Source organism: Thalassophryne amazonica, chromosome 16 (genome assembly GCF_902500255.1).
Source record: "Thalassophryne amazonica chromosome 16, fThaAma1.1, whole genome shotgun sequence".
Taxonomy (NCBI): domain Eukaryota; kingdom Metazoa; phylum Chordata; class Actinopteri; order Batrachoidiformes; family Batrachoididae; genus Thalassophryne; species Thalassophryne amazonica.
Genome location: NC_047118.1, coordinates 87,534,717 through 87,560,841, shown reverse-complemented (window position 1 = coordinate 87,560,841; position 26,125 = coordinate 87,534,717). Strand labels below are relative to the sequence as shown.

The 26,125-nt window shown below is 47.2% G+C and overlaps 1 protein-coding gene across 1 annotated transcript in view; it reads left to right on the top strand.

The window, feature by feature from the left end:
- Window positions 1-26,125, top strand: part of trpm4a (transient receptor potential cation channel, subfamily M, member 4a) — a 505,210-nt gene that overhangs the window by 128,600 nt on the left and 350,485 nt on the right. Inside the window, exon 7 of the mRNA XM_034189807.1 lies at window positions 21,754-21,818. Coding sequence (XP_034045698.1) covers window positions 21,754-21,818 — 65 coding nt within the window. The remainder of the gene's footprint in view (window positions 1-21,753; window positions 21,819-26,125) is intronic.

The following is a 26,125-nucleotide window of genomic DNA, read 5'->3' as shown; positions in this document are numbered from 1 at the left end:
CTAGCAGCTCGTGTAGCAGTGGCGCTCTTCCTCCGTCTTTTGTGATGAAATAATGTTGAATTTATGTGGAAATGATTGTTGTACAAAAGCTTCAGATATCTGTCGCTGAGACAGATGATGACTGGACTATAGTTTTAACCAGAAATGAGGCGATAATCAGTGAATCACTGCTGACAGAAATGAGGCATGCGCAGTTAAGGCAGGGCGGACCGATTTTTAGGGGGGACCGTTCATTCAGTGACACCGGATCACTTCCAAAATTCAGTGAAGTCTTCCATGGTCTAACAGCTATCTGTGGTGAAGATTTCGTCAAAATCAGTCAGACAGACAGACAGACAGACTAATAAATAAATTGGTGATTTTATTACGTCCTTGGCGGATCCAGGTGAGGTGACTCTGTCCTTTATTGTGACTATTATCAAGACAGGATTGAATCCCTTCCCTGGATCGCCACCTTATGTTGGAGGAGCTTGTGGGCTCCAGGTGATCTTGGGAACCCTGTTGTCTGGAGCAGTACTTCCTGGTAGGGCCACCCTTGCCAAATTGGTCCAAGGTGAAGAGACAAACAAAGCACGATTTAATAGACTCTTTACGATGTAAGAAATATCTATGCATTAAAATAATCACAAACAAAAAAAGAAGTGAGTGAGATTTTATTTGGGAATAGCTGGGAAAATAGTCCTTGCTGTAAAAACATCGTTTGGAATTTTGTTGAAGGTGCATTCAGTGTATATTGGATTTTTTCAAGCTTTAAATTTTTAAAAATGGAAAGATGGTGTTGGTGATTTCCATCTCATTAATATGAGATATCTAGCTCACAATGTCACAAAAGCAATCAGATCTACTTTTGGTCTCAGAAGAGGTACCTGAGGGATCCCGAACAAAGCAGTAATAACATTAGGCTCCATAAGACGAACTGGAAGCCTGGGTCAGAAGCCGAGGCAGTGTAAAAGATTCAAATGATTCATTAAACATGTTCATTAGAATGAGGGCTAATTTATGGAAAGACGTCTTATAAAATTCACGTGAATCTATCCGTTTCTGGGCACTTGCAACATTCCATGGATGATGAGTTCATGGAATACAGTACAACTCAGGGTGACTCATGGCAAAACAGCTCATATGATCGAACCACAAACATCGCGCCGACGTGCAGGCATGCACAATGCCAGTGCAATGGTTCGTGCATGCAGGAACACACTGCCAGCAGCTGCACAATGAATAAAAAAAAAAATAAATAAATACATGCTGTGACAGTTTTATGCACACGGGAACACAGCAGCTTTTCACAGCAGCTGCGCGATCTGGTTACACAGCTGCTGAAAATAAAAAAATAAAAATTTCATGCCACTCACGGGACTCAAACCCGCGCCTTCCAAAAGCTCTGAATGCCAGTCAGAAACTTTACCACTGAGCTACGATCGCAGTCCTGTGAAAGTTGTGGGAACCTGCCTGATATGAGAAAGGAAATGGACGTATTTAAAATGAAATAAACCCACACACCATATAAACACACCTCATTTATCAGTCGGGCAATACAGATATGATCCATCTGTTCCTCTGTAGATGACCCATGATCACAGACATACAGTCAAGAAGGGGCCGTTAAATAACCACGGTTAAATAAAAAGAAGAAAATGCCACAGGATTTGAACCCACACGCTCTGATTACCAGACAAAAACTTTAGCAGTGTGCTGCAATCACTGCCTTGTAACAGGAGTATGAAATGGCTAAAATCAACAAGCAGATAAATGTATTTTCATTAAAAAAGCGCTGTGATAACTGACTGACTCCTTCACCTGAAACTGCAACCCCGGTTCAACAAAGCAATGAAATCACAAAAACTATTTCAAACTTTTCCCACTTGCAAAGATATGGTCCATCTTGGTGCATAAATGACTACCTTGACATGGTTAAACACACCAAGATGAACTATCTACCAGAGGTGGGACGAAGTCACCAGCAAGTCACTCTCAAGTCATGAATCTGCAAGTCTCAAGTCAAGTCTTAAGTCATAATGACCGCCAATTGTTTGCAAGCTGACTTGAGCCTTGAGCCTTGCAGATTGATGACTTGAGAGTGACTTGACAGTGACTTCATCCCACCTCTGCTATCTCCTGCCAGTAATAAGGACCTTATTATAGATACAGAATTGGAGACAGAGTGAGATGACATATTGTTTAGGTCCATTAAAAAAAAAAATCCATGTCCAAATTCACCACAAAAGTATCATCTACACCACAAAAAATGCTTTTCTGAAATTCATCTGGCTTCTGTGGAATCAAAGTTGAACCTCTGAGGGCTATTTTCCCTGCTCCACACAGTGGAAAAATCACACCAGAGTTTACCTGAACATGTCACAGATTAGCGCGGGGTAATTCCTCATTTTCACAGTGAGTCATCAGTTGGTGCCACTGCACTCACTTTGCACTTGTTCATTCTTCTCAACAAATGTTTTTCAAACACTTATAAATTTAAAATTTCCAGTTTTGTAAAACAGCAATCAGTTTATTTTTCCTCTCATTTTTTCCTTTTATTTTCCAAATAATTTTGTCTGACTGCTATTTCACTGCACGTCAGAGAAAAGCCTTGTGCAGAAATGCAGTAATGGAATGTCTCCTTTTGTAGAGCTCAAACTGTACTGATCAGTAATCCTACCATTTAAAATATATCTCTTACTCTCCATGGCAAACTGAAATCATCGTTATTTTTATATCTCCCAAACTAATGTCCTTCAACTCAACCTACTTCAAGTAGTCCTCTAGATTACCCATTCTATTGTTCCAGTAAACGCACATAAAAAATGTTTTTGTTTATTGGAGCTGGTAAAGTGAAAAAAGTGTCAAACGTTAAATATATATATATACGAAGTCTGTCAATAAAGTATAGGTCCTTTTTATTTTTTCAAAAACTATATGGATTTCATTCATGTTTTTACATCAGACATGCTTGAACCCTCGTGCGCATGCGTGAGTTTTTCCACGCCTGTCGGTGACGTCATTCGCCTGTGAGCACTCCTTGTGGGAGGAGTCGTCCAGCCCCTCGTCGGAATTCCTTTGTCTGAGAAGTTGCTGAGAGACTGGCGCTTTGTTTGATCAAATTTTTTTCTAAACCTGTGAGACACATCGAAGTGGACACGGTTCGAAAAAATTAAGCTGGTTTTCGGTGAAAATTTTAACGGCTGATGAGAGATTTTGAGGTGATACTGTCGCTTTAAGGACTTCCCACGGAGCGAGACGTCGTGCAGCACTCCCAGAAAAATTAAAAAGGACCTATACTTTATTGACAGACCTCGTGTATATATATATATATATATATACTCAACAAAAATATAAATGCAACACTTTTGGTTTTGCTCCCATTTTGTATGAGATTAACTCAACGATCTAAAACTTTTTCCACATACACAATATCACCATTTCCCTCAAATACTGTGCACAAACCAGTCTAAATCTGTGATAGTGAGCACTTCCCCTTTGCTGAGATAATCCATCCCACCTCACAGGTGTGCCATATCAAGATGCTGATTAGACACCATGATTAGTGCACAGGTGTGCCTTAGACTGCCCACAATAAAAGGCCACTCTGAAAGGTGCAGTTTTGTTTTATTGGGGGGGATACCAGTCAGTATCTGGTGTGACCACCATTTGCCTCATGCAGTGCAACACATCTCCTTCGCATCATCCGTGAAGAGAACACCTCTCCAACGTGCCAAACGGCAGCAAATGTGAGCATTTGCCCACTCAAATCGGTTACAACGACGAACTGGAGTCAGGTCGAGACTCCGATGAGGACGACGAGCATGCAGATGAGCTTCCCTGAGACAGTTTCTGACAGTTTGTGCAGAAATTCTTTGGTTATGCAAACCGATTGTTCCAGTAGCTGTCCGAGTGGATGGTCTAAGATGATCTTGGAGGTGAACATGCTGGATGTGGAGGTCCTGGGCTGGTGTAGTTACACGTGGTCTGCGGTTGTGAGGCTGGTTGGATGTACTGCCAAATTCTCTGAAACGCCTTTGGAGACGGCTTATGGTAGAGAAATGAACATTCAATACACGAGCAACAGTTCTGGTTGACATTCCTGCTGTCAGCATGCCAATTGCACGCTCCCTCAAATCTTGCGACATCTGTGGCATTGTGCTGTGTGATAAAACTGCACCTTTCAGAGTGGCCTTTTATTGTGGGCAGTCTAAGGCACACCTGTGCACTAATCATGGTGTCTAATCAGCATCTTGATATGGCACACCTGTGAGGTGGGATGGATTATCTCAGCAAAGGAGAAGTGCTCACTATCACAGATTTAGACTGGTTTGTGAACAATATTTGAGAGAAATGGTAATATTGTATATGTGGAAAAAGTTTTAGATGTTTGAGTTCATCTCATACAAAATGGGAGCAAAACCAAAAGTGTTGCGTTTATATTTTTGTTGAGTATATAGCCCCTCCAGAAGCTGAAAGGCAAATTAAGGAAAATGCTTATAAAGGCGGGCGGTCTGAAGCTGAAAGGTCCTTGCCATGCTAACACTCCCCTGAAGCATTTACTCGAAATAAAGTCTGAAGGACCTAAATGACATGGTGAGATGCTGACGAGCTTCGCTCATTTATATGCATATGCATATGACATATGCATATTAAGAATGCACATTGAATGCCATATGGGTGTGGTTCGATCGAGTTGCACACTAGAACATGATTGCTGTACAAATCATGCAGTGCAGAGTACCCGACCTTCCTGGAGTCTCTGGGAGGGGTACTAGATAGCGCTCCGACTGGGGACTCCATTGTTCTCCGGGGGGATTTCAACACCCACGTGGGCGGCGACAGTGAGACCTGGAGGGGGGTGATCGGGAAGCACGGCCTCCCCGATCTGAACCTGAGTAGTGTTCAGTTGTTGGACTTCTGTGCTAGTCACAGTTTGTCCATCATGAACACCATGTTCGAGCACAGGGGTGTCCATAAGCGCATGTGGCACCAGGACACCCTGAGCCAGAGGTCGATGATCGACTTTGTAGTCATATCATCTGACCTTCGGCCACGTGTCTCGAATACTCGAGTGAAGAGAGGGGCAGAGCTGTCGATTGATCACCACCTGTTGGTGAGTTGGATCCGCTGGGAGGGGAGGAAGCCGGTCAGACCTGGCAGGCCTAAACGTATCGTGAGGGTCTGCTGGGAACGACTGGCGGAACCCTCTGTCAGCGAGGTCTTCAACTCCCACCTCTGGGAGAGCTTCTCCCAGATCCCGGGGGAGGTTGGAGACATGGAGTTCGAGTGGACCATGTTCTCCACCTCCATTGTCGATGCAGCCGCTCATAGCTGTGGTCGCAAGGTCTTTGGTGCCTGTTGCGGCGGCAATCCCCGAACCCGGTGGTGGACGCCGGAAGTAAGGAATGCCGTCAAGCTGAAGAAGGAGTCCTACTTATCTTTGTTCGTAGGTAGGACCCCGGAGGCAGCTGACAGGTACCGGCAGGCCAAGCATGCAGCAGCCCTGTGGTCGCAGAGGCAAAAACTCGGGTCTGGGAGGATTTCGGGGAGGCCATGGAGGAGGACTATTGGTCCCCCTCGAAGAGATTCTGGCAAACCATCCGACGCCTCAGGAGGCAGGAGCAGCTCTCCACCGGCACTGTTTACGGTGGAAGGAATACTTTGAGGATTTCCTCAATCCCATCATCACGTCTTCCGAAGAGGAAGCAGAGACTGGGGACTCAGAGGTGGACTCATCCATTACCCAGGCCAAAGTCACCGAGGTGGTTAGAAAGCTCCTTGGTAGCAAGGCTGCTGGGGTGGATGAAATCCGTCCTGAGTACCTTAAGTCTCTGGATGTTGTGGGACTGTCTTGGCTGACACGCCTCTGCAACATCGCGTGGCGATCGGGGACAGTGCCTCTGGATTGGCAGACTGGGGTGGTGGTCCCTCTGTTTAAGAAGGGGGACCGGAGGGTGTGTTCCAACTATAGGGGGATCACACTCTTCAGCCTCCCCGGTAAGGTCTATTCCAGAGTACTGGAGAGGAGAATTAAACCGATGGTCAAACTTCAGATTCAGGACGAGCAGTGTGGTTTTCGTCCTGGTCGCGGCACACTGGACCAGCTCTACATGTTCCATCGGGTGCTCAAGGGTTCATGGGAGTTTGCCCAACCAGTCCAAATGTGTTTTGTGGATCTGGAGAAGGTGTTCGACTGTGTCCCTCGGGGCACCCTGTGGGGGGTGCTCCAGGAGTATGGGGTCCGGGGTCCTTTGCTAAGGGCTATCCGGTCCCCGTATGACCACAGCAGGAGCTTGGTTCGCATTTCCGGTAGTAAGTCAAACCTGTTTCCAGTGCACGTTGGCCTCCGCCAGGGCTGCCCTGTGTCACCGGTTCTGTTTATTATTTTTATGGACAGAATTTCTAGGCACAGCCAGGGTGTAGAGGGGGTCTGGTTTGGGAACCACAGAATCTCGTCTCTGCTGTTTGCGGAGACGAGATTCTGGCTGATGAAGATGTTGGCTTCATCAAATCAGGACCTTCAGCATGCACCGGGGCAGTTTGCAGCCGAGTGTGAAAATCAGCACCTCCAAATCCGAGGCCATGGTTCTCAACCGGAAAAAGGTGCTTTGCCCTCTTCAGGTCGGTGGAGTGTCCTTGCCTCAAGTGGAGGAGTTTAAGTATCTCGGGATCTTGTTCACGAGTGAGGGACGGATGGAGCGTGAGATCGATAGACGGATCGGTGCAGCATCTGCAGTGATGTGGTCGCTGTATCAGACCGTCGTGGTGAAGAAAGAGCTGAGTAGGGGGGCAAAGCTCTCGATTTACTGATTCGATCTACGTTCCAATCCTCACCTATGGTCATGAGATTTGGCTCATGACCGAAAGAACGAGATCGCGAGTACAAGCGGCCGAGATGAGTTTCCTCCACAGGGTGGCTGGGCGCTCCCTTAGAGATAGGGTGAGGAGCTCGGTCACTCGGGAGGCACTCGGAGTCGAGTCGCTGCTCCTCTACGTCGAAAGGAGTCAGTTGAGGTGGCTCGGGCATCTTTTCCAGATGCCCCCTGGACGCCTCGCTGGAGAGGTGTCCCGGGCCCGTCCCATTGGGAGGAGGCCCTGGGGACACGCTGGAGGGACTACATCTCTTGGCTGGCTTGGGAACGCCTTGGGGTTCCCCCGGAGGAGCTGGGGGAGGTGTGTGTGGATCGGGAGGTCTGGGCAGCTTTGCTTGAGCTGCTGCCCCCGTGACCCGACTCCGGATAAAGCGGAAGAAAATGGATGGATGGATGGAGAAGTGCAGTAGCATCTGAATCCAGGTGGACTACCCAGAGTGCAAGTTGAATGCAGACATAAACTGTCCTCTACTAAAAAAAAAAAATAAATAAAACTAGAAGCACTCAGAGAGTGCAAACCTCCGCCAAGGTCATGGGGTCACTGACGCCATAACATCTAGACACCGTGGAATCACTGAACCTGAAAAGTCTTAGAATGATGTTTGCTCAGTAGTAAAAAAGTTTCATCTGCTGTGACTGGATAGCATGTATCCTTAGCGCTTAGCATCACAGTTTATTGCAACTTGCACCTTTCCCAGAAGCTACTGTCATCTGAGCACTGATATTGATATTGCATGTGCTTATAGACAAAACAAATAAGAGACAACATTCAATTTATTATTCAACTAAACTGCAAATATATGAATTTTTTAACATTTATGAAACACTTCTCTAAACAAGGCCATAGGGTCACTGACCCTAAAGAGATTCCCTCCTTGGCACAGTGATCTATTCAACAATTCAGTGTTACAACCAAAAATATGATACATACACTTTTCTTTCCTTTATATTTGACATCCTTGACCATGAAAACATACCACTAGAACTTGGAATCACTTTTATGTCTTTATTAGTTCAAAACTTATTGTATAAAAACAATTTTTCGGTAATGGCGGTTTTCTTCTGGATGTAGCTCCATAACATTTGAAGCTACATCAAATCTGATGACACCTTACTGAATCAGTAGATTCAGCTAGAATTTGGTGTTAGTTGTGCATCTCTAGCTTCATTTGTCACCTCACACCGACACATTTTCTATTTTCCCTATATTTTTGCATATTCTGGATCACCAGATCTGGAATCCGGATCCGATCATGACCAAACTTTGTTGTTTGATAGAACATTTGACTATGTTACACCCTCATTTTTTTTCAAGCCTTTCTGCCTTGTTTTTGTGGAGTTAGAACTAGAATGTCAAAATTCCCCCATCCCGCAATGGTGAACAATCCTTTAAAAAATTCCTGGATCTGGATCGTGATCCAGATCACCACTAGATAGATGATGACTGCACTGCAGTTTGAAGCAGAAACAAGATGTTAATCAGTGTGCAGCAGCCCAGTCTCACGTTTTTTTTTTTTTCATCCCCCCGTCACGAAATGAGTCAAATTTTTGACAGGGTTTTTTTTAAACTCACTATTACTAACCCTACTTCTACCCCCAACCCTATCCTTAACCATAACCTAATCCTGCTCCGTCCCCCACCCTAACCATAACCATCCCGACCCCCGCTTCACTTTTAATTTCGTGCAGCCAACACGGAATGAATGAGAATTAAATTGTGCTGCCGTGACGAAAATGAGGCGCTTTTCGTCACAATATCACGAACTAATAGATGAATGTATATTTCGTGCTGCTGAATCACAACTTGCCGTGAGACCAGGTCGGAACTGTGGCTGATGACGCATGAGGAAGTGAAGGCAGGGCGGCCGAGTTTTAGAGGGACCGTTCGGTTGGCAACACCGTCGAGTCAATGCAAGTAGTTTTACTCCAATATGAGTTGAGTTCACTATGTGGAGTTCATTTAGCCCCGTGGTAGAGTATATTTAACTCTATTTAGACTGGGATCAAATGTTAAGCAAACAAGAGAACTGTCCACAATGAACAAAAGCACATAAAGGCACCGTTACCGTCACAATTCACATACTGTACCTGAGTTTTGGAAAAATAAAAATAAAGTGCATATGATGCAAATATTAAATAAAAATAGTTTACTTTCTCACTCTTCAGCACACTTAAATATTTGTCTGTTTGCAAGAAAACACTGCCCAGAAACTAATTAGGGCTACTAACTATCAGCATCATCACGTTCAACTCACATATAACATGTTCTTACCTGAAATGTTGCTATGTAGGAAAAAAGTGCATCTACATTTTCTGGACTGAGGGTGGCACACCTCACGTTTTACAAACAGCATACAGCGTGTTAACACCGTCAAACAACTCTCCTGACATTCAGTAATATTTGTGACTTCCCTGCCAATTCTATGAGCTTTAATAGATAAGTTGTTATTTCCAAATCATTTTTTAACACACTGGTTTCTCCACTGGTGTTTGCTTTCTTCATTGCTCTTCTTCTTTGAATTCTAGCGGAAAGCAGCGGCTGGAAACACTGTTGGCTTCTGGGCTGTGTAGTTCTGACTTGCATTACAATGTAAAACTACAGAATGATGGCACCTGTCCTTTGTTTTCTTTTTTTTTTTTTGTCCTATTAGTCACCCTGCTCAGCGTGCCACTCTCAATGGTGCACATGAGAGTATGCCTATTAGTTGGTTCCCGCTCCCGTGAACTTTTTATCCTGTACTGTCCCAGTCACGTGATAAATAGTAAAGTTGACTCCCGTGAGAATCCCATGGGAATCCCGGGACCTGTGGGATTCCTGAAAAAATGTCAGCCTCTAGTCTGAGGACATTTGGGTGTGCGTCATGGAATGTTTCAAGAGTACAAAATCAATAAACTTAATTGTCCGTACTGTAACCAGTAATTATATAGTTTTTATAAAGTTTTTTTTAAAGCTGACTAGAGTACAGCATAACATAATATTACAGATACATCTTCTAACTCATAAGATGGACTGGCAATGTATCTGTAATATCATGATAATTATGGACATAACACTGTGTTTACGTGCGTGGTGCTGCTCCGCAGCTCTGGGATGCATTGACTTGCAGCACATTTGCACAGGGTATTACAGCCATGATAACATAATATTACAGATACATTGTAGAGAAGCTTGAATCTTCGATTGGACTGGGTTGCTTGACGCGAGGACGTTTCGCTTCAAATCACAGAAGCTTCTTCAGCTAAAATTCTTGCTCTGGTCATCTGACTTCTGTCTTGACCCTTGTCGAGAAGAACAAACAGAAGCCACAAAAGCTGGAGTTTTAAACCTAACCAGACGCCTCCTACCGAGAGGCAGACTGCTATTGGCTAGTGATTAAACAATTGCTTTAATTAGCACCTACAGATACATTGTCATTCCCTCTTATGGGTTGGATAATGTATCTGTAATATCATGTATATTATGGATGTAACACCCTGTTCAGTTGTGCACGCTGCTCCGCGGCTCAGAGACGCATTGACTCGCAGTTAGTCCACTTTGACTGCCATATGATATTTTTCCACTTCAACTGCACCTCAAATGTTTTGAACATGAGCTAAACATTCGTGTCAGCCACAAGAATTTGCCCAAATGTTTGGAATGCACTCTGATTCCAGCCTGAGGTTTTCGAATGCACCTCGACTGTTCTGGAATGTATGTCGAATTTCCATTTGGATGGTATTCATGCTCATTCTGTTGTGAAAGTGTAGTGTGACACGGACCCACAACAGGGGGCGCAAATGAACGGTCAATAGATGAGCCAAAAAGTAACAATTTAATGTTGTGAAGGTGCACAATGAATATACAGACAATCTCAGAATCTGATAACAGTCAATCCACCAAAGGTGACGTGTGGGCAGGCTCGAGGATAGAAGACGTCTGTCCTGAGAAGAGCCGGAACCACACGATTTCTGCCGCCACCGAACCTGGTGAATACTGGAGCCGCCAAGTCCCGAATTCCCAGCTGATCACCGTCCCCGACTGTCGGATCTGGTACTGCTGGCGAAGAGCAAAGACAGTCAAGTGTGGGTGTGTGTACACCCCGTAACAACGGTGGGAATGGCACCTCCACCTCTAACACACACTCGTGCAGCGTCTGTGTAACCACTTATCTGAATCTGCAGGCTGAGAAGGTTACCTCCATAGAAGTACGATATCTCGGCGATGAGGTGGAGATGACGTCTGGGTTTTATGGAGTGAGATGATGAGGCATGAATGAGTGACAGCTGTCAGGAAATAATGAGTGACAGCTGTCACTCCCGGCTGTGTCCGTGGCGGCAGCGCCCTCTCGTGCCTGAAGCCCGCACTTCAGGCAGGGTGCCCTCTGGTGGTGGGCCAGCAGTACCTCCTCTTCTGGCGGCCCACACAACAGGACCCCCCCCTCAACGGGCGCCTCCTGGCGCCCGACCAGGCTTATTGGGGTGTCGACGGTAGAAATCGGCCAGGAGGGCCGGATCCAGGATGAAGCTCCTCTTCACCCAGGAGCGTTCTTCGGGTCCATACCCCTCCCAGTCCACCAGATATTGGAACCCCCGGCCCATTCGACGGACGTCCAGGAGCCGGCGCACTGTCCAAGCCGACTCCCCGTCAATGATCCGGGCAGGAGGCGGCGCCGGACTGGGAGCACAGAGGGGTGAGGTGTGGTGCGGTTTGATTTTGGAGATGCGGAACACTGGGATCCGCAGTGAAGCTGGGAGCTGGAGCTTCAATGCGGCAGGGCTAAGGACCTTGAGGATGCGAAAGGGTCCGATGAACCTGTCCATCAGTTTCGGTGACTGTACCTGAAGCGGGATGTCCTTCGTCGACAGCCACACCTCCTGCCTGGGCTGGTATGCAGGGGCCGGGGACCACCGGCGGTCTGCATGGGTCTTGGCCCTCGTCCGGGCCTTCAAACAAGGCAGAACGGGCGGTGCGCCACACCTGACGGCACCTCCGAATGTGGGCCCGGACCGAGGCACACCGACCTCCTCTCCTCCACCACGGGAAATAATGGGGCTGGTACCCCAAACACACATCAAATGGGAGAGGGGCCGTAGCAGAAGACACCTGGCTGTTATGCGCATACTCGATCAGGCCAGTGTGGTTGCTCCAGCCGTCGGGTTGCGCGGATGTCACACAGCGGAGGGGTCTGTTCCAACTCCTGGTTGCCCGCTCTGCCTGTCCGTTCGTCTGTGGATGGTACCCGGACGAGAGGCTCACGGTGGCCCCCAGTTCCCCTGCAGAAACTCCTCCAGACGTGAGAGGAAAACTGGGGACCACGATCCGAGACTACGTCAGTAGGGATCCCATGCAGACGACGACTGTTGGACCAGAGGTTCCGCTGTCTCCTGGGGCCGTAGGGAGCTTCGGGAGGGCCACGAAGTGGGCCGCCTTGGAGAAATCGGTCCCTATCGTGAGGATGGTGGGTGGTGCCCTGGACGGTGGGAGACCCGTGACAAAATCCAGGCCGATGGGGGACCGGGGCGATGAGGCACAGGAAGCGGTTTGGAAGCAGGACCTTGGGACTGTCCTGTGGTCAGCCTTGCCCCTGGCACAGGTGGGTGCAGGCCTGGATGTACTGCCTATTTCGGCCTCCATAGACGCCCACCAGAAGCGCTGCCGGACAACTGCCACGGGCCGATCGCACCCCCGGATGACAGGCGAGCTTGGAACCGTGACAGAAGTCTAGGACCGCAGCCCTGGCCTCTGGTGGGACTATAGTTTGTCTTTTGGTCCAGTTCCCGGGTCTGGGGCTTCGTGCCAGGGCCTCCCTGACGATCTTCTCCACGTCCCAGGTGAGGGTGGCCACGATAGTGGACTCAGGCAGGATGGGCTCCGGTGTCTCCACTCCTCAAGAGCCATCTTTCACACCGCAAGGAGTTCTCGATTGCCGACGTCATAGTTCCGTTCAGACCGGGGTCAACCTCGAGAAAAGTAGGCACACGGGTGACGAACCTTATCGGTCTCTCCACTCTGGGATAGCACGGCTCCTATCCCTGAGTCAGAGGCGTCCACTTCAACCACGAACTGGCGGCTAGGGTCGGGCTGCACCAAAACTGGCACAGTAGAGAACCGTCGTTTCAACTCCTTGAACGCGGCTTCGCACCGATCCGACCAGGTGAAGGAGACTTTTGGAGAGGTCAGGGCTGTCAGGGGGCTAACTACCTGACTGTAGCCCTTAATGAACCTCCTATAGAAATTAGCGAAGCCGAGGAACTGTTGCAGCTTCCTACGGCTTGTTGGTTGGGGCCAATCTCTTCCCCCGCCGCAACCTTGGCCGGATCAGGGGCGACGAGTAGAGGAGATGATAAACCCAGGAAGGACAAAAGACGTGCAGGGTGAAGACTGCGCACTTCTCGCCCTTCACAAACATTCGGTTCTCTAACAATCGCTGCAGGACCTGCGTACATGCTGGACGTGGGTCTCAGGATCCGGAGAAAGATGAGAATATCGTCCAGATATAGAAGACGAATCGGTGCAGGAAGTCCGCAAGACGTCGTTAACCAAGGCTTGGAACGTCGCGGGGGGCGTTGGTGAGGCCGAACGGCATGACCCGGTACTCAAAGTGACCTACGGGGGTGTTTAAATGCCGTCTTCCATTCGTCTCCCTTCCGGATCCGAACAGGTGAATTGCATTCTAAGATCCGACTTAGTAAAGATTTTTGGCTCCCATGCAGGGGGTGTGAACACAGAATCTAACAACGGCAACGGGTATCGGTTGCGAACCGTAATCTCATTCAGGCCCCCTGTAATCAATGCATGGACGGAGGTCCGCCATCTTTCTTGCCCACAAAAAAGAAACCTGCACCCATCGGGGAGGTGGAGGTGGAGCCCGGCAGCTAATGAGTCCCGGATGTAGGTCTCCATTGATTCGCGCTCAGGTCGTGACAGGTTGTACAGCCTGCTGGACGGGAACTCAACGCCTGGAAACCAAATCAATGGCACAATCGTACGGACGGTGCGGGGGAAGGGTGAGTGCCAGATCCTTGCTGAAGACGTCAGCAAGATCGTGGTACTCAACCGGCACTGCCGTCAGATTGGGAGGGACATTGACCTCCTCCTTAGCATGTAAACCGGGAGGAACCGAGAATCCTAAACACACCCGATGGCAGGTTTTGCTCCACTGAACCCACTACCCCAGACGGCCAATCAAACCGGGGATTGTGTTTCAACATCCATGGGAAGCCCAAAATCACGCGGGAGGTAGAAGGAGTTACAAAAAACCAATCTCCTCCCGATGGTTTTCAGACACCACCAGAGTTACTGGTTGTGTCTTGTGTGTGATTAAAGGGAGGAGGGTGCCATCTAGTGCCCGCACCTGCATGGCGAAGGAAGCGCCACCAGAGGGAGCCCTACCTCCCTTGCCAATCTGCTGTCTAGCAAATTCCCTTCTGACCCCCGTGTCCACCAGTGCTGGGGCTTGAAGGGTTAAATCCCCGCTCAGGATTGTTAACTGGGAGTCGTGTGGCAATATGTGTGTTGTCCACGTGAATGTTATGACCACCCTTAGCCCAGTCTCTAAGGGCGGTTGTTGTCGTTGTGGCCGTTTGGGGCAGTTTTTCTGTATGTGCTCTTTTGAGCTGCAGAGAAAACACTCCCCGTGGACCAGTCCTCCTCATTGTGTCATCTGTTCTCATTTTGGCCCTGTGCGTTTCCCTAGCAACATCAGCAGGGCGAGCTGTTGCCCCACGGAGCGCTGCGGCTGTGGAGCGTGGGGAGGGCGGCCCTTTTTCGAACCCGGAAGGGAGAGGGACGGCGCGTACCCAGCCACGTCCTTCGCCTCGCTCCCGACGGCGTTCCTCCAACCGATTGTCTAACCGTATAACGAGATCGATAAGCCCATCTAAATCCCGCGGTTCTTCCTTAGCTACCAGATGCTCCTTCAGGACCGATGACAGTCCGTTTATGAAGGCGGCGCGGAGCGCAACGTTATTCCAGCCGGACCTCGCAGCCGCGATGCGGAAGTCGACTGCATATTCGGCTGCGCACCGGCGCCCCTGTCGCATTGACAGCAGCACTGTTGAAGCGGTCTCTCCTCTGTTAGGGTGATCAAACACTGTTCTGAACTCCCCCACAAACCCAGTGTATGCCGATAACAACCGTGAGTTCTGTTCCCAGAGCGCCGTAGCCCAGGCGCGTGCCTTACCCCGAAGCAAGTTAATAACATAAGCCACCTTGCTGGCGTCAGACGTGTACATCACGGGTCATTGTGCAAAGACGAGCGAACACTGCAACAGAAAGTCCGCGCATGTCTCCACACAACCCCGTATGGCTCTGGGGGACTTATGTATGCTTCAGGGGATGATGGGGGGGTTCGTTGAACGACCAGTGGGAATGTTAATATCCGGCACCGGGTCAGCAGGAGGAGGAGCCGCAGCAGCGCTCTGATCGCGCGCTTCCACCTGTGCGGTGAGAGCCTCCATCCTGCGATTAAGGATGACGTTTTGCTCGGGACATCAAATCCAGCCGAGCGGTAAAGGCGGTGAGGATTTGCTGCAACTCACTCGAGCACGTCTCTTGCAGACGCCTGTGCACCCTGCTCTTCCATTGGCTGTCCAACAGATGGGTGACGGCCTCGGGATCCATGACGCTGGCCGAGATATCCTGTTGTGAAAGTGTAGTGACACGGACCCACAACAGGGGGGCGCAAATGAACGGTCAATAGATGAGCCAAAAAGTAACAATTTAATGTTGTGAAGGTGCACAACGAATACACAGACAATCTCAGAATCTGATAACAGTCAATCCACAAAGGTGACATGTGGGCAGGCTCAAGGATAGAAGACGTCTGTCCTGAGAAGAGCCGGAACCACACGATTTCCGCCGCCACCCGAACCTGGTGAATACTGGAGCCGCCAAGTCCCGAATTCCCAGGTGATCACCGTCACCGACTGTCGGATCTGGTACTGCTGGCGAAGAGCAAAGACAGTCAAGTGTGGGTGTGTGTACACCCCGTAACAACAACGGTGGGAATGCCACCTCCACCTCTAACACACACTCGTGCAGCGTCTGTGTAACCATTTATCTGAATCTGCAGGCTGAGAAGGTTACCTCCATAGAAGTACGATATCTCGGCGATGAGGTGGAGATGACGTCTGGGTTTTATGGAGTGAGATGATGAAGCATGAATGAGTGACAGCTGTCAGGAAATAATGAGTGACAGCTGTCACTCCCGGCTGTGTCCGTGGCGGCAGCGCCCTCTCGTGCCTGAAGCCCGCACTTCAGGCAGGGCGCCCTCTGGTGGTGGGCCAGTAGTACCTCCTCTTCAGGCGGCCCACACAACACATTCAGCTTCTTCTGTGACAGAGGTAGAACATGCTCTCGCCCAGGCGACCCAACCAGGAGTGACCATTTCCAGTCTGTATCTAAGCTGCATTTGCTCACTGCATGTGATGATCCACAGACATCTTGAGGCCTTTTCTGCAGCTTCTGAGGCCTCGCTGATGGCTTTCCATGTACGTGCACTGGTGATGCCCAGGAGGCTGTAGGCCTTGCATAGTGATCGTCCCTGCTTGCATGCTGGTGTCTCTGTCCTGCCCCACAGAAGAGGTTAGGTAGGCTTAGGTTTTTTTTTTTTTTCTCACCATCATGAAATTCAAGAGCCTAGGGTCCCTCATCAACAGGCTCATTAAGAGCTTTAAAGTCCTACCTTGACAATATATAGCACATGATCTGAAGTGCATAGCATAATGGGGCATGTCCAGGTCCACTTTGCCACTTACACAACACAGAATAAAGCGCAGGTCACAATGCGGGTGCATTTCATCAATTAACTATGGGTGTGTTTTGGTGTTTGATGAGTTAAACCCATACATTTACTGCCATTATGAAGTCCATATCTGGGAGTCGCCATGCTGGCAGCAACAACATCACTGTCTTTGGCTACGTCATGACAAACTGATGAATGGATAAAGCGGTGGAGCGTGGGTAGCTCTGTTGTGCGAAAGAAGCCTGAGCACAACCTTTTCTCCATGTCTAAGATAGATAGCTAACAGGCTAACCTCATTTCAGGTGTTTATTAAATCAGATGTTTGAGGAATGCACAGTGGTTGTTGTAATGGTTTGTTTTGTGGAAAGACTGGGCCATCACTCACCTATCTCCCAGACAACAGAAACATTAAGACACAATACTCAAAAACTATGAGAAACGTTTTGAGTGCAGTGCTCCTGGAAGAGAGGTGATACACAGTCTCCTGGCAGTCAAGCACAGTAAAGTCCATGTCCCAGATGATGCAATCATTTCCACACTTTAGCCATTGGCAGTGGTTGGAACACGGCTTCCTCAAAGATACTTTTGTGCACGAGATCATGAATGCAATGCTCCTCACAGACTTTGATGATGTCATGGCTGTGGCTCTTCAAGTGTCTCAGTGACTATAGGAATGACGAGGTGCAGTGAGTCAGAACTTAGTCTGGTTGGTGGATGCCTGCTTTGCTGCAGATGAGAGGGGGCCCATGCAGATTGGACCCAATGTCTTTCCTATGAGGATTATCAGTGTTATGTCAGGAGGGGCTCTGCATTCACTGAAGGAGGCAGGGATATTTCATAGTCACTTGTTCACTAACACAAAAATGTCTGGTGAGCTGTTCGGCGTAGGAAGAAGCCCACTCCTCCTGTTGTAACAGCCATCATCATGGAGCAGAAAGAGGAGGTGGTTGAATTTCTGAAGGCCTAACCCTGCATATATGCAAAATGTCTGGCCAACTACAAAGATGTACAGAAAACAGACGTTCTGTGGGAGCTCAGGAGCTGAAGGTGTGGTACGACTCTATGCGTACCCGGATGGGCAAATTGAAGAAGGCAGTGGTTATAATAATAAAAGTAATAGATTTTATTTAAAACACACTTTACATTTGAAATTAAATCTCATAGTGCACAGTACAGAGAACAATGAACAATAAACAATAGAGAAACAACAAAAAAAGCAATAAAAGTAAACAGAAAAACAATAAAACAAAATGACAATAAAATTGAACAACAGAATGAGTCAAAAGACACAATCAACAGATAAAAATCAAATAGAGTCAGCCAGGGAAGGCCTTTCGAAAAAGGAAGGTTTTTAGCCCTTTTATAAAAGCATCGCCATCTATGGAGCCCTGAGAAGGTCAGGGAGGGCATTCCGCAGACGGGGAGCAGCAGCCTTGAAGGCCCTGTCGCCCATGGTCTTAAGCTGAGTCCTAGGTGGGTGCGGCGGTGCAGTTGGCCTGACCAGGTTCTAGCTGATATATGTGGGGTTGAGGAGTTCGTTAAGGTAGGTGGGGGCTACACCATACAGACAGTGATGGGTGTGAAGGAGGATTTTGAATTCGATACGGAGGTGAATGGGGAAACAGTGCAGAGTTTGAAGGATGGGGGTGATGTGCTCATATTTACGCACTCTCATCAGGACCCGGGCAGCACTATTTTGGACTTATTGGAGCCTTTGTAGGCTCTTGCCTGGGATCCTGATGAGTAGTGCGTTACAATAGTCCAACCTGGAGGAGACAAAGCCATGGACTCTGTCGCAGGGCGGGAGAGAAATGGCCGGAGTTTGGCAATATTATGGAGGTGAACAAAGGAAGTTTTGCAAATATGATTGATATGATTATCAAAGCTAAGATGGGGGTCAAACCGGACCCCCAAATTGGTCACGGAAGGAGAGAAGGAAAAGTTGTGGCCGAGAAAAGAGGCGGAGGAAATGAGGAGGAACGGAGTTGGTGAGAGGTAGCGATGTGATAGCTTCCGTTTTGGAGCTGTTCAGCTGTAAAAAGTAGAGAAGCTTGAATCTTCGACTGGACTGAGTTGCTTGACGCGAGGACGTTTCGCTTCAAAACGTCCTTGCGTCAAGCAACGTAGTCTAGTCGAAGATTCAAGCTTCTCTACTATGGAAACCACCGGGACATCTGAGCGCCTACACAGAAACACAGCTGTAAAAAGTTTTCACTCATCCACGCCTTTATCTCCTCCAGGCAGGAGTTGAGTTGAATTCAGTGGTTGTGTCTGGCCAGTCTGCCAACATGTTCACCCCTACAGAGGCGTGAATATGGACACATTTCCAGTTTCTGAACGAACATATCACAACTATGACATACCAAAATGTGGCCACTTTTAAATCTGCTGTGGAGTCAAGTGTGCAGGAGCAGCAGCGGCCACAACCCAGTGCTGCCCTTGGTGTTCCTCTGTCTGATTCTGAGCCACGCAGGTCAAGCACACCAGCTTCAGTGACATCCATTGCACCTTCTGTGTCCCAGGTGTCACAGGGCAAATCAAGTGCATTGTTCAGCCTGCTGAAGGGGTTTCTCCAGGATCAGACCTCCAGAGGTGCCAGCTGTGGTATGCTTTTGGACAGGATTCTGGATAACCCCCAGCAGGTGGCCCAGAGTGGAGTCCATTCTGTGTTGCATGAGGTCCAGGCCGAGGGAGAGAGACATCATCAGTCTCTGTTGTCTCCTCCTCTCTAGCGGCAGCAACCACCGCATCAGCCGCAACAACCCCTGCAGTGGCTGCATCAGATGCCAATGGCAGCCACCTCTGTTGGAAGCCTTAAAGACAAGTTGGAACATGTCCATTTGTTAAACAATTTCTCATATACTCACTCCACGGAAAGTCATCAAATCTGCCTGGATTTTACAAATGGTTCTCAACACGGAGGTGTTTTTCCTGTGCCGTCGCACCGCGCCAGCTGCGTCCCGACGCACGGACCCGTCCGCACGTCTTTCATTAAAAAAAAATCTCCTTTAACAGTGGAATATCCGGATGAAATGCTGAACCGACTTCTTCTGAAACTTCTCTGTTCTCTCTCACGACGTCCTGGATCAATAGAGCCTGAAATGTGGAGGTTTTCAGCTTGAAACAGGCTGACGATGGCGCCTGGGAGTGCTGCACGACGTCTCGCTCCGTGGGAAGTCCTTAAAGGCGACAGTATCACCTCAAAATCTCTCATCAGCCGTTAAATTTTCACCGAAAACCACTTAATTTTTCGAACCATGCCCACATCGAGGTGCCTCACAGGTTTAGAAAAAATTTTGATCAACAAAGCGTCAGTCTCTCAGCAACTTCTCAGACAAAGGAATTCCGGACGAGGGGCTGGACGACTCCTCCCACAAGGAGTGCTCACAGGCGAATGACGTCACCGGACAGCGTGGAAAAACTCACGCATGCACACGAGGGTTCAAGCATGTCTGACATAAAACATATGATTGAAATCCATATAGTTTTTTGAAAAAAATAAAAGGACCTATACTTTATTGACAGACCTCGTATGTTGTCACCTACGCCCACCATGGCCTTTGTGTTCCAAGTCCAACTTAGAGCTGGTTCTGTTGTTTTGTCCGGGCATATTTTTTCGAACATCACGTAATTCAAAACAAGAAGCTGACTGTTGAGAAAACAAAGCAAAATACTGAGTTGTTGATTGATAACGTAAGATATCAAGATAACGTCACAAGACTTCACATTTGAAGCAATGATTGTTGCGGAGAGAACTCTTTGTAATATGTGAAGCCTTTAATCGATGCTGGTCTTGCAGGTAGTTATGAGCATGCAGCAGGACAACTTCAGCAAACTTCAGCAACTTCCTAAAAGAGTGAGTGAGTTCAAATCCATTAGACATGCTCATATATAGCCAAACAGAGCAGCAATAACACACTCTGAAGGGTCGTCTCAGCAGGTGAACAGCAGTTATATGCCATGAATGTTAATATGTTGATTATGTGTGTGTGTGTGTGTGTGTGTGTGAGCAAGAGGGAGAGAGAGAGAGAGAGAGAGAGAGCAAGGCACTGTACTTGTCTACAAAAATACACCCAGTTGCCAGTTTATTAGGTACACCTTGTGAAAAGTAATGTCGCTCTGAAGCAAATCCCCCTTCATGGAGAAGGTGCACCCTCTGTAAATTACTACTGCTGTGTGCACAGACCATCCAAGTGTTTGCTATTTGATTTGATTTGATTAGTTTGTGCACATGTAAGAATCTGTGTTGTGCTAAATTGAGGTAAGCAATAACACGCTGCATGAGAGACGCTGGGTGTTCGTGTGTCATAACAAAGATCAAAATATAATTAATGAGCACACAATAGATGCTCAGAGAGAAAATGCGTCATGTGAGCCACCTCACCGTGGCTGCACGGGCTGTCACAATTCTGAAATTATTTACTTCACGCACACAATGATCGAAATGTGGGAAGGAATTTCAAGTGCACACAGTAAAATTGTGTGTGAAATACTTTGTTTTTTATTTTGTTGTGTACAGCAACTCTGCATGTGTATCGCACATGAGCGCCCCCCCGCTCCCCCGAAAACACATGTGGCATGCATGTGGCTCAGCCCCCCTTCCCCACCACGTGACGTGTGGGGGGGGGGCACACTTGCATAAAATGCTGATTGATATATATGTGCCTGTCAGCAGCTGACCAGAGACTCACTGACAGCTCACTAACATGACAGTGACACATTGGAGTGTGCACTGAACTGACAGGGGGTGTGTCCGCCCACTGGAGCAGCTGTGGAGATCTCTGGTTCTGGACGTCCCAGCTGGGGAATACGTACCGTGTTTGGACGGACATGAACTAACAACTGTCCACTGTGACGTGTGTCTGCTTGCTGTCCTCACATGGACTTACATAAAAATATATATTGCTGTTGCAATGGGCTGCAGTGAGTGAGTGCACGCCACGCACATTGACAGGCTGCCCCAGGTGAAATGGACCATCAGATCAAACACAGTGGGCGATCTGAATGTCACGTCACCCACGTGCTCTGTTCACATGACGTGTTGTCTGTCCTGCTGTGCGCTGTCCACAAGACAAGCACCTTTTACAGGACAGCAATGGTAGCTCAGTGGTAACGTTTCTGGCTTTTGGAAATTGCAGGTTTTTTTCTTTTAATTTGTTTTCTTGTGCCAACAGGTAGTGGCAGTATTGAAATCCCAGTGTTGTGCATGCTCGTGTCAGGAGAAGCCAGCATGCTGAAGGTGAGCAAACAAACAGGTTATTCCCTGCTAGAACGTTTAGCTTTGCCACATTTTGCACACTGGTTTATCAGATCATCTTATAGTTTGGTTTATGTGTGTGTTCTTTTAATGGCAGAATATTAAAAAGTAATTAAATACAATGATGGACAACTATGCTTTTTTCAGTGACAAATTTTTTCGGGAATTCACGTATTCTGTGTTTTGGAGAAGACCTGCATTTTACCCAGGAAGGTTTTGGTGCTTATGGAGTGTTAAAGAATGTTATCAATAGTAGTACTAGATGCAAAAAATGTCAAAAATGTCTTCAAAAGTGGACCTTTAAGTCCTGGTCCCACCAAATAATGAATAATGTATTGTGTGCGAATTGTGTGCCAAATAAATAAATTCAAGTTCAATGTATAATGAGCCATGCAGCATGGTTTTTTTTTTGCTACAAGTGTATTTATTCAAATGTCGTGGGAGAATAGTCAGGGGGCGCAAATGAACGGACAATAGGAGAAGTCAATATGACACTTTACTGTTGTGAATGCCACAACTACACACAGCAGATTATAGAATGAGTACAAAGTCAATCAATCAAGGTGTCGTGTGGGCAGGCTCGACGATAGGAGACGTCCATCTGGAGAAGAACCAGAACCACACGATTTCCCCCGCCACCGAACCAGGAGAATACTGGAGCCGCCAAGTTCCGAGTCCCTCAGGTGGCCACCGTCTCCGCGTGTCGGATCTGGTACTGCTGGCGAAGAGCAAAAAAACAAAAAAACAGTCAGCAAGTTCTTCTTTTAATAGTCAGGTGGGAAAAACACCTCCACCTTAACACCAGAACACAGTGCAGAATCAATCTCCTATTTTTACGTGGTTCGGAGTGAAAACTATTCACTGCTCGTCAATCCACGAACCCCCAGCATCCCGCTGGAAATAGCGAGTTGAATCTCCTGCAAAAGATCACAAAAACCAGAACAGCTAGTACGTGCATAGGCACAATCACGGCTGAGAATTTACCTCCTTGGTAGAACGATATCTCGGCGACGTGGTGGAGGTGTCGTCCTGCTTTTATTAGGGGTGAGGTGCAGATGATTGGTGACAGCTGTCATAGCTGATGAGTGACAGCTGTCACCCCGGCCACTCTTGTGGGGCGCAGCGCCCTCTCGTGCCTGAAGCCCGCATTTCAGGCAGGGGGCCCTCTGGTGGTGGGCCAGCAGTACCTCCTTCTGGCGGCCCACACAACACTTCATGTGTTTCTCAAACCTTAGTTTCTGTTTTTAGTTAGGACTATACAGACTTTTTGTTGTGAAAACGATTAAGTTCACCCAAAATGCTTCTTCTCATTCACTTCTTGGTGGACTTTGAGTTTGATGGTTTTGTTTGATTCATCTAAGCACTGTTCACAAGTCTTCCTTAGAGAATTTTAAAATCTTGAATTTTGGGTGAAAATGACAGACTTTTTGTGGGGAAGATGCTGAAATTCACCCAAAATAGCACATGTTCCTGAAGTGTGGGTTGCTGAGAAAAAAAAAAAAAAAAAAAAATAACACACTGTTCAAGAAAATTTACACATTGTCATAAAGATTTTGGAACCTCAACGACCAGCAAAAATATTCCAGCTGTGCTGTGTGCTGGCACCGTCGATCAGAAAACAAATACATAATCCACCTCTGGTATGAATAAATCCCATGTGAAGCACCATCCCACAACAATAATACAACTACAGTTGTGTTATGATGTGTATCAAGTGAAATGACAACAAAAAATAGTTGAGAAAAGAGAAAGTCCACTGACTGCATCTGAAAGTTGCACGTGGGAAGTTGGTGCACTGCCAGCACAGTACTGCAGCAGTTATGGAGTCCAGCTGGGCAAATAAAATCTAGCAATGCAAATACGAGGTCTGTTAGAAAAGTATCGGACCTTTTTATTTTTTGCAAAAACCTGATGGATTTGAATCACGTGTGCTTGCACGAGCAAACCTTGAACCTTCGTGCGCATGAGTGAACTTTTTCACGCCTGTCGATTGCGTCATTTCCTGGTAAGCAGCCTTTGTGTGGGACGTGTGTTGTGCACTCGGCAGATTTTCGTTTCAAGGAAAAAGACGGAGCGACTGGAGCAGTGCAGCATCAAATTTTGCCATAACTGGGTGACGTGATTCAAATCCATCAGGTTTTTGCAAAAAATAAAAAGGTCCTATACTTTTCTAACAGACCTCATATATACTGATCAAACACCTAAAGGCATTTTTCACGCGCCTGTACAACAGCAGGCGATCATGACAGCTGGCAGTGCACTCGGATGCACATCAGGTCCAGTGCTCGCGTGCGCACATGCACCCCACCTGTGCATGTGGAGTTGCTGGTACAGCGTTTATGGACACACATACCCACAGTTGAGTGAACATTTTAGCCACACACTCACACACTGCTTTGATCACCAGTTCTACACACGTGCGCACTCCATCTGTGAGACACCCCCTGATCAGAGATCAGTTTAATCAATTAATCATTTTATTTATATGCCCAAATCACAACAACAGTTTGCTGGGAATGTGAGGACGAGCGCGTGGGTGAGTGGAGTGAGTGGAGTGAGTGAGTGAGTGAGTGAGTGACAGCCCCAGTGTCGGTGCCGTCTGACAGCAGTCTGTGTCATCTGACTGTTTGTCTGAAATATCCTGCAGTTGTGCACGAGGCAGTCCAGATGTGTTCGGCCTGGCTGGCCACGCCTCTTTTTCTGTTGAAATGCTTCGGATAATGGCAATATTTGCTGTGTGTGACGGGGGGTTCTCCCTCGAATGCAATAAGAATTTTAGATGCTCTTGGGATGCCATCAGAATATGTAGAATGCAGTCAGAACACAGTTATAATACACTTCAAATCCGTTAGATATTTCTCCATTTCTACTGCACTTCAAAGTTTTGAAGCATGAGCTAAACATTCGGGCTGGCTATCAGGAATGGGTTTGACTGTTTGGATTGCAGAATCAGAATCTAGTCTGAGGTTTTGGACATGCACCTCGACTGTTCCGGAATGTACGCGGAATTGTGATGGGGGCTTTATAATGAAATCAGTCCTGGTTCAGCTCTTCTTCAGATAACACAATTATTAAAGGTGCTATATTTTCCAAAAATAAAATTAATGCAATCCCACCCAAAAATTTGAACAAAAAAAAAAAAACCTGTAAAGATGACAGAAAAACTCTGCCTCACTGGATTAAAGCTACTGTGTGTAAATTTACATTTAACGTCTGACACAGTAGCTTATTATGCAGTGAGGCAAAGATCTCCATCAGACAATTTAACACTGTAAGACAGTTTTGAAGAAGGGAGCAAATGCTGTGTCCCATCAAATATGAATGTTTTTAATCTTTTAACCTATTTATGGCCTACGCATTACATAAAATGGCAGGAAATAACGGAAATATGAAATTTGTATAATTTAAGTTAAATTGCCTTAGGTTCTGGCTCTTATAGTAGATTGCAAAACATTACCAAAGCTTATTTTAAGTTATTTTGCTTCACAGTAGATATAGTGATATGGCGCAAATAGCCCTTACTTCAGGCACTAAGGAGCTATTATATAACGGCTGAGTGGATCCTTGTCATTTGATTGGTGGCATGTATGTCACGTGACATGGATTATTTGTACTATTTGCCATTCTGTTTCACTGACTATGCAATAGTTCTCTTTAGTGTGCAATTTGGGTGCTATATGAAATGTGCTATTGCATGCCACAGACCACCGTGCATGCTCCACACTACCGAAGCGGGTGTTTAGCTAAACAGAACATCAAGAGCAATCAGAGATTTCTGACATCTACCAATCTGTATCCAGTGTTGCAGACCAAAACGGTACCCCCCTAAAAATTGATCCACCCTGCCTCCACTGCGCATGCGTCATTCCGGAGTTCAGCAGCACGTCCTGAGAGAGTCGTTTCACCCAAAAGTAATCAAATGGATTAATGTGATTATTAAACCATCAGATGACAAGGTAAAACCTCTTAAATCATTCTAAAGTCATTTTGAGCAGAAACAAGGAGACACTTGGTGACACTTTGAAATGATGAACGCGCAGTGAATGTATCAGCTAGCAGCTCGTTAGCAGTGGCGCTTCCTCCGTCTTTTGTGATGAATAATGTTGAATTTATGTGAAATGATTGTTGTACAAAAGCTTCAGATATCTGTCGCTGAGACAGATGAGACTGGACTATAGTTTAAACCAGAAATGAGGCGATAATCAGTGAATCACTGCTGACAGAAATGAGGCATGCGCAGTTAAGGCAGGGCGGACCGATTTTTAGGGGGGACCGTTCATTCAGTGACA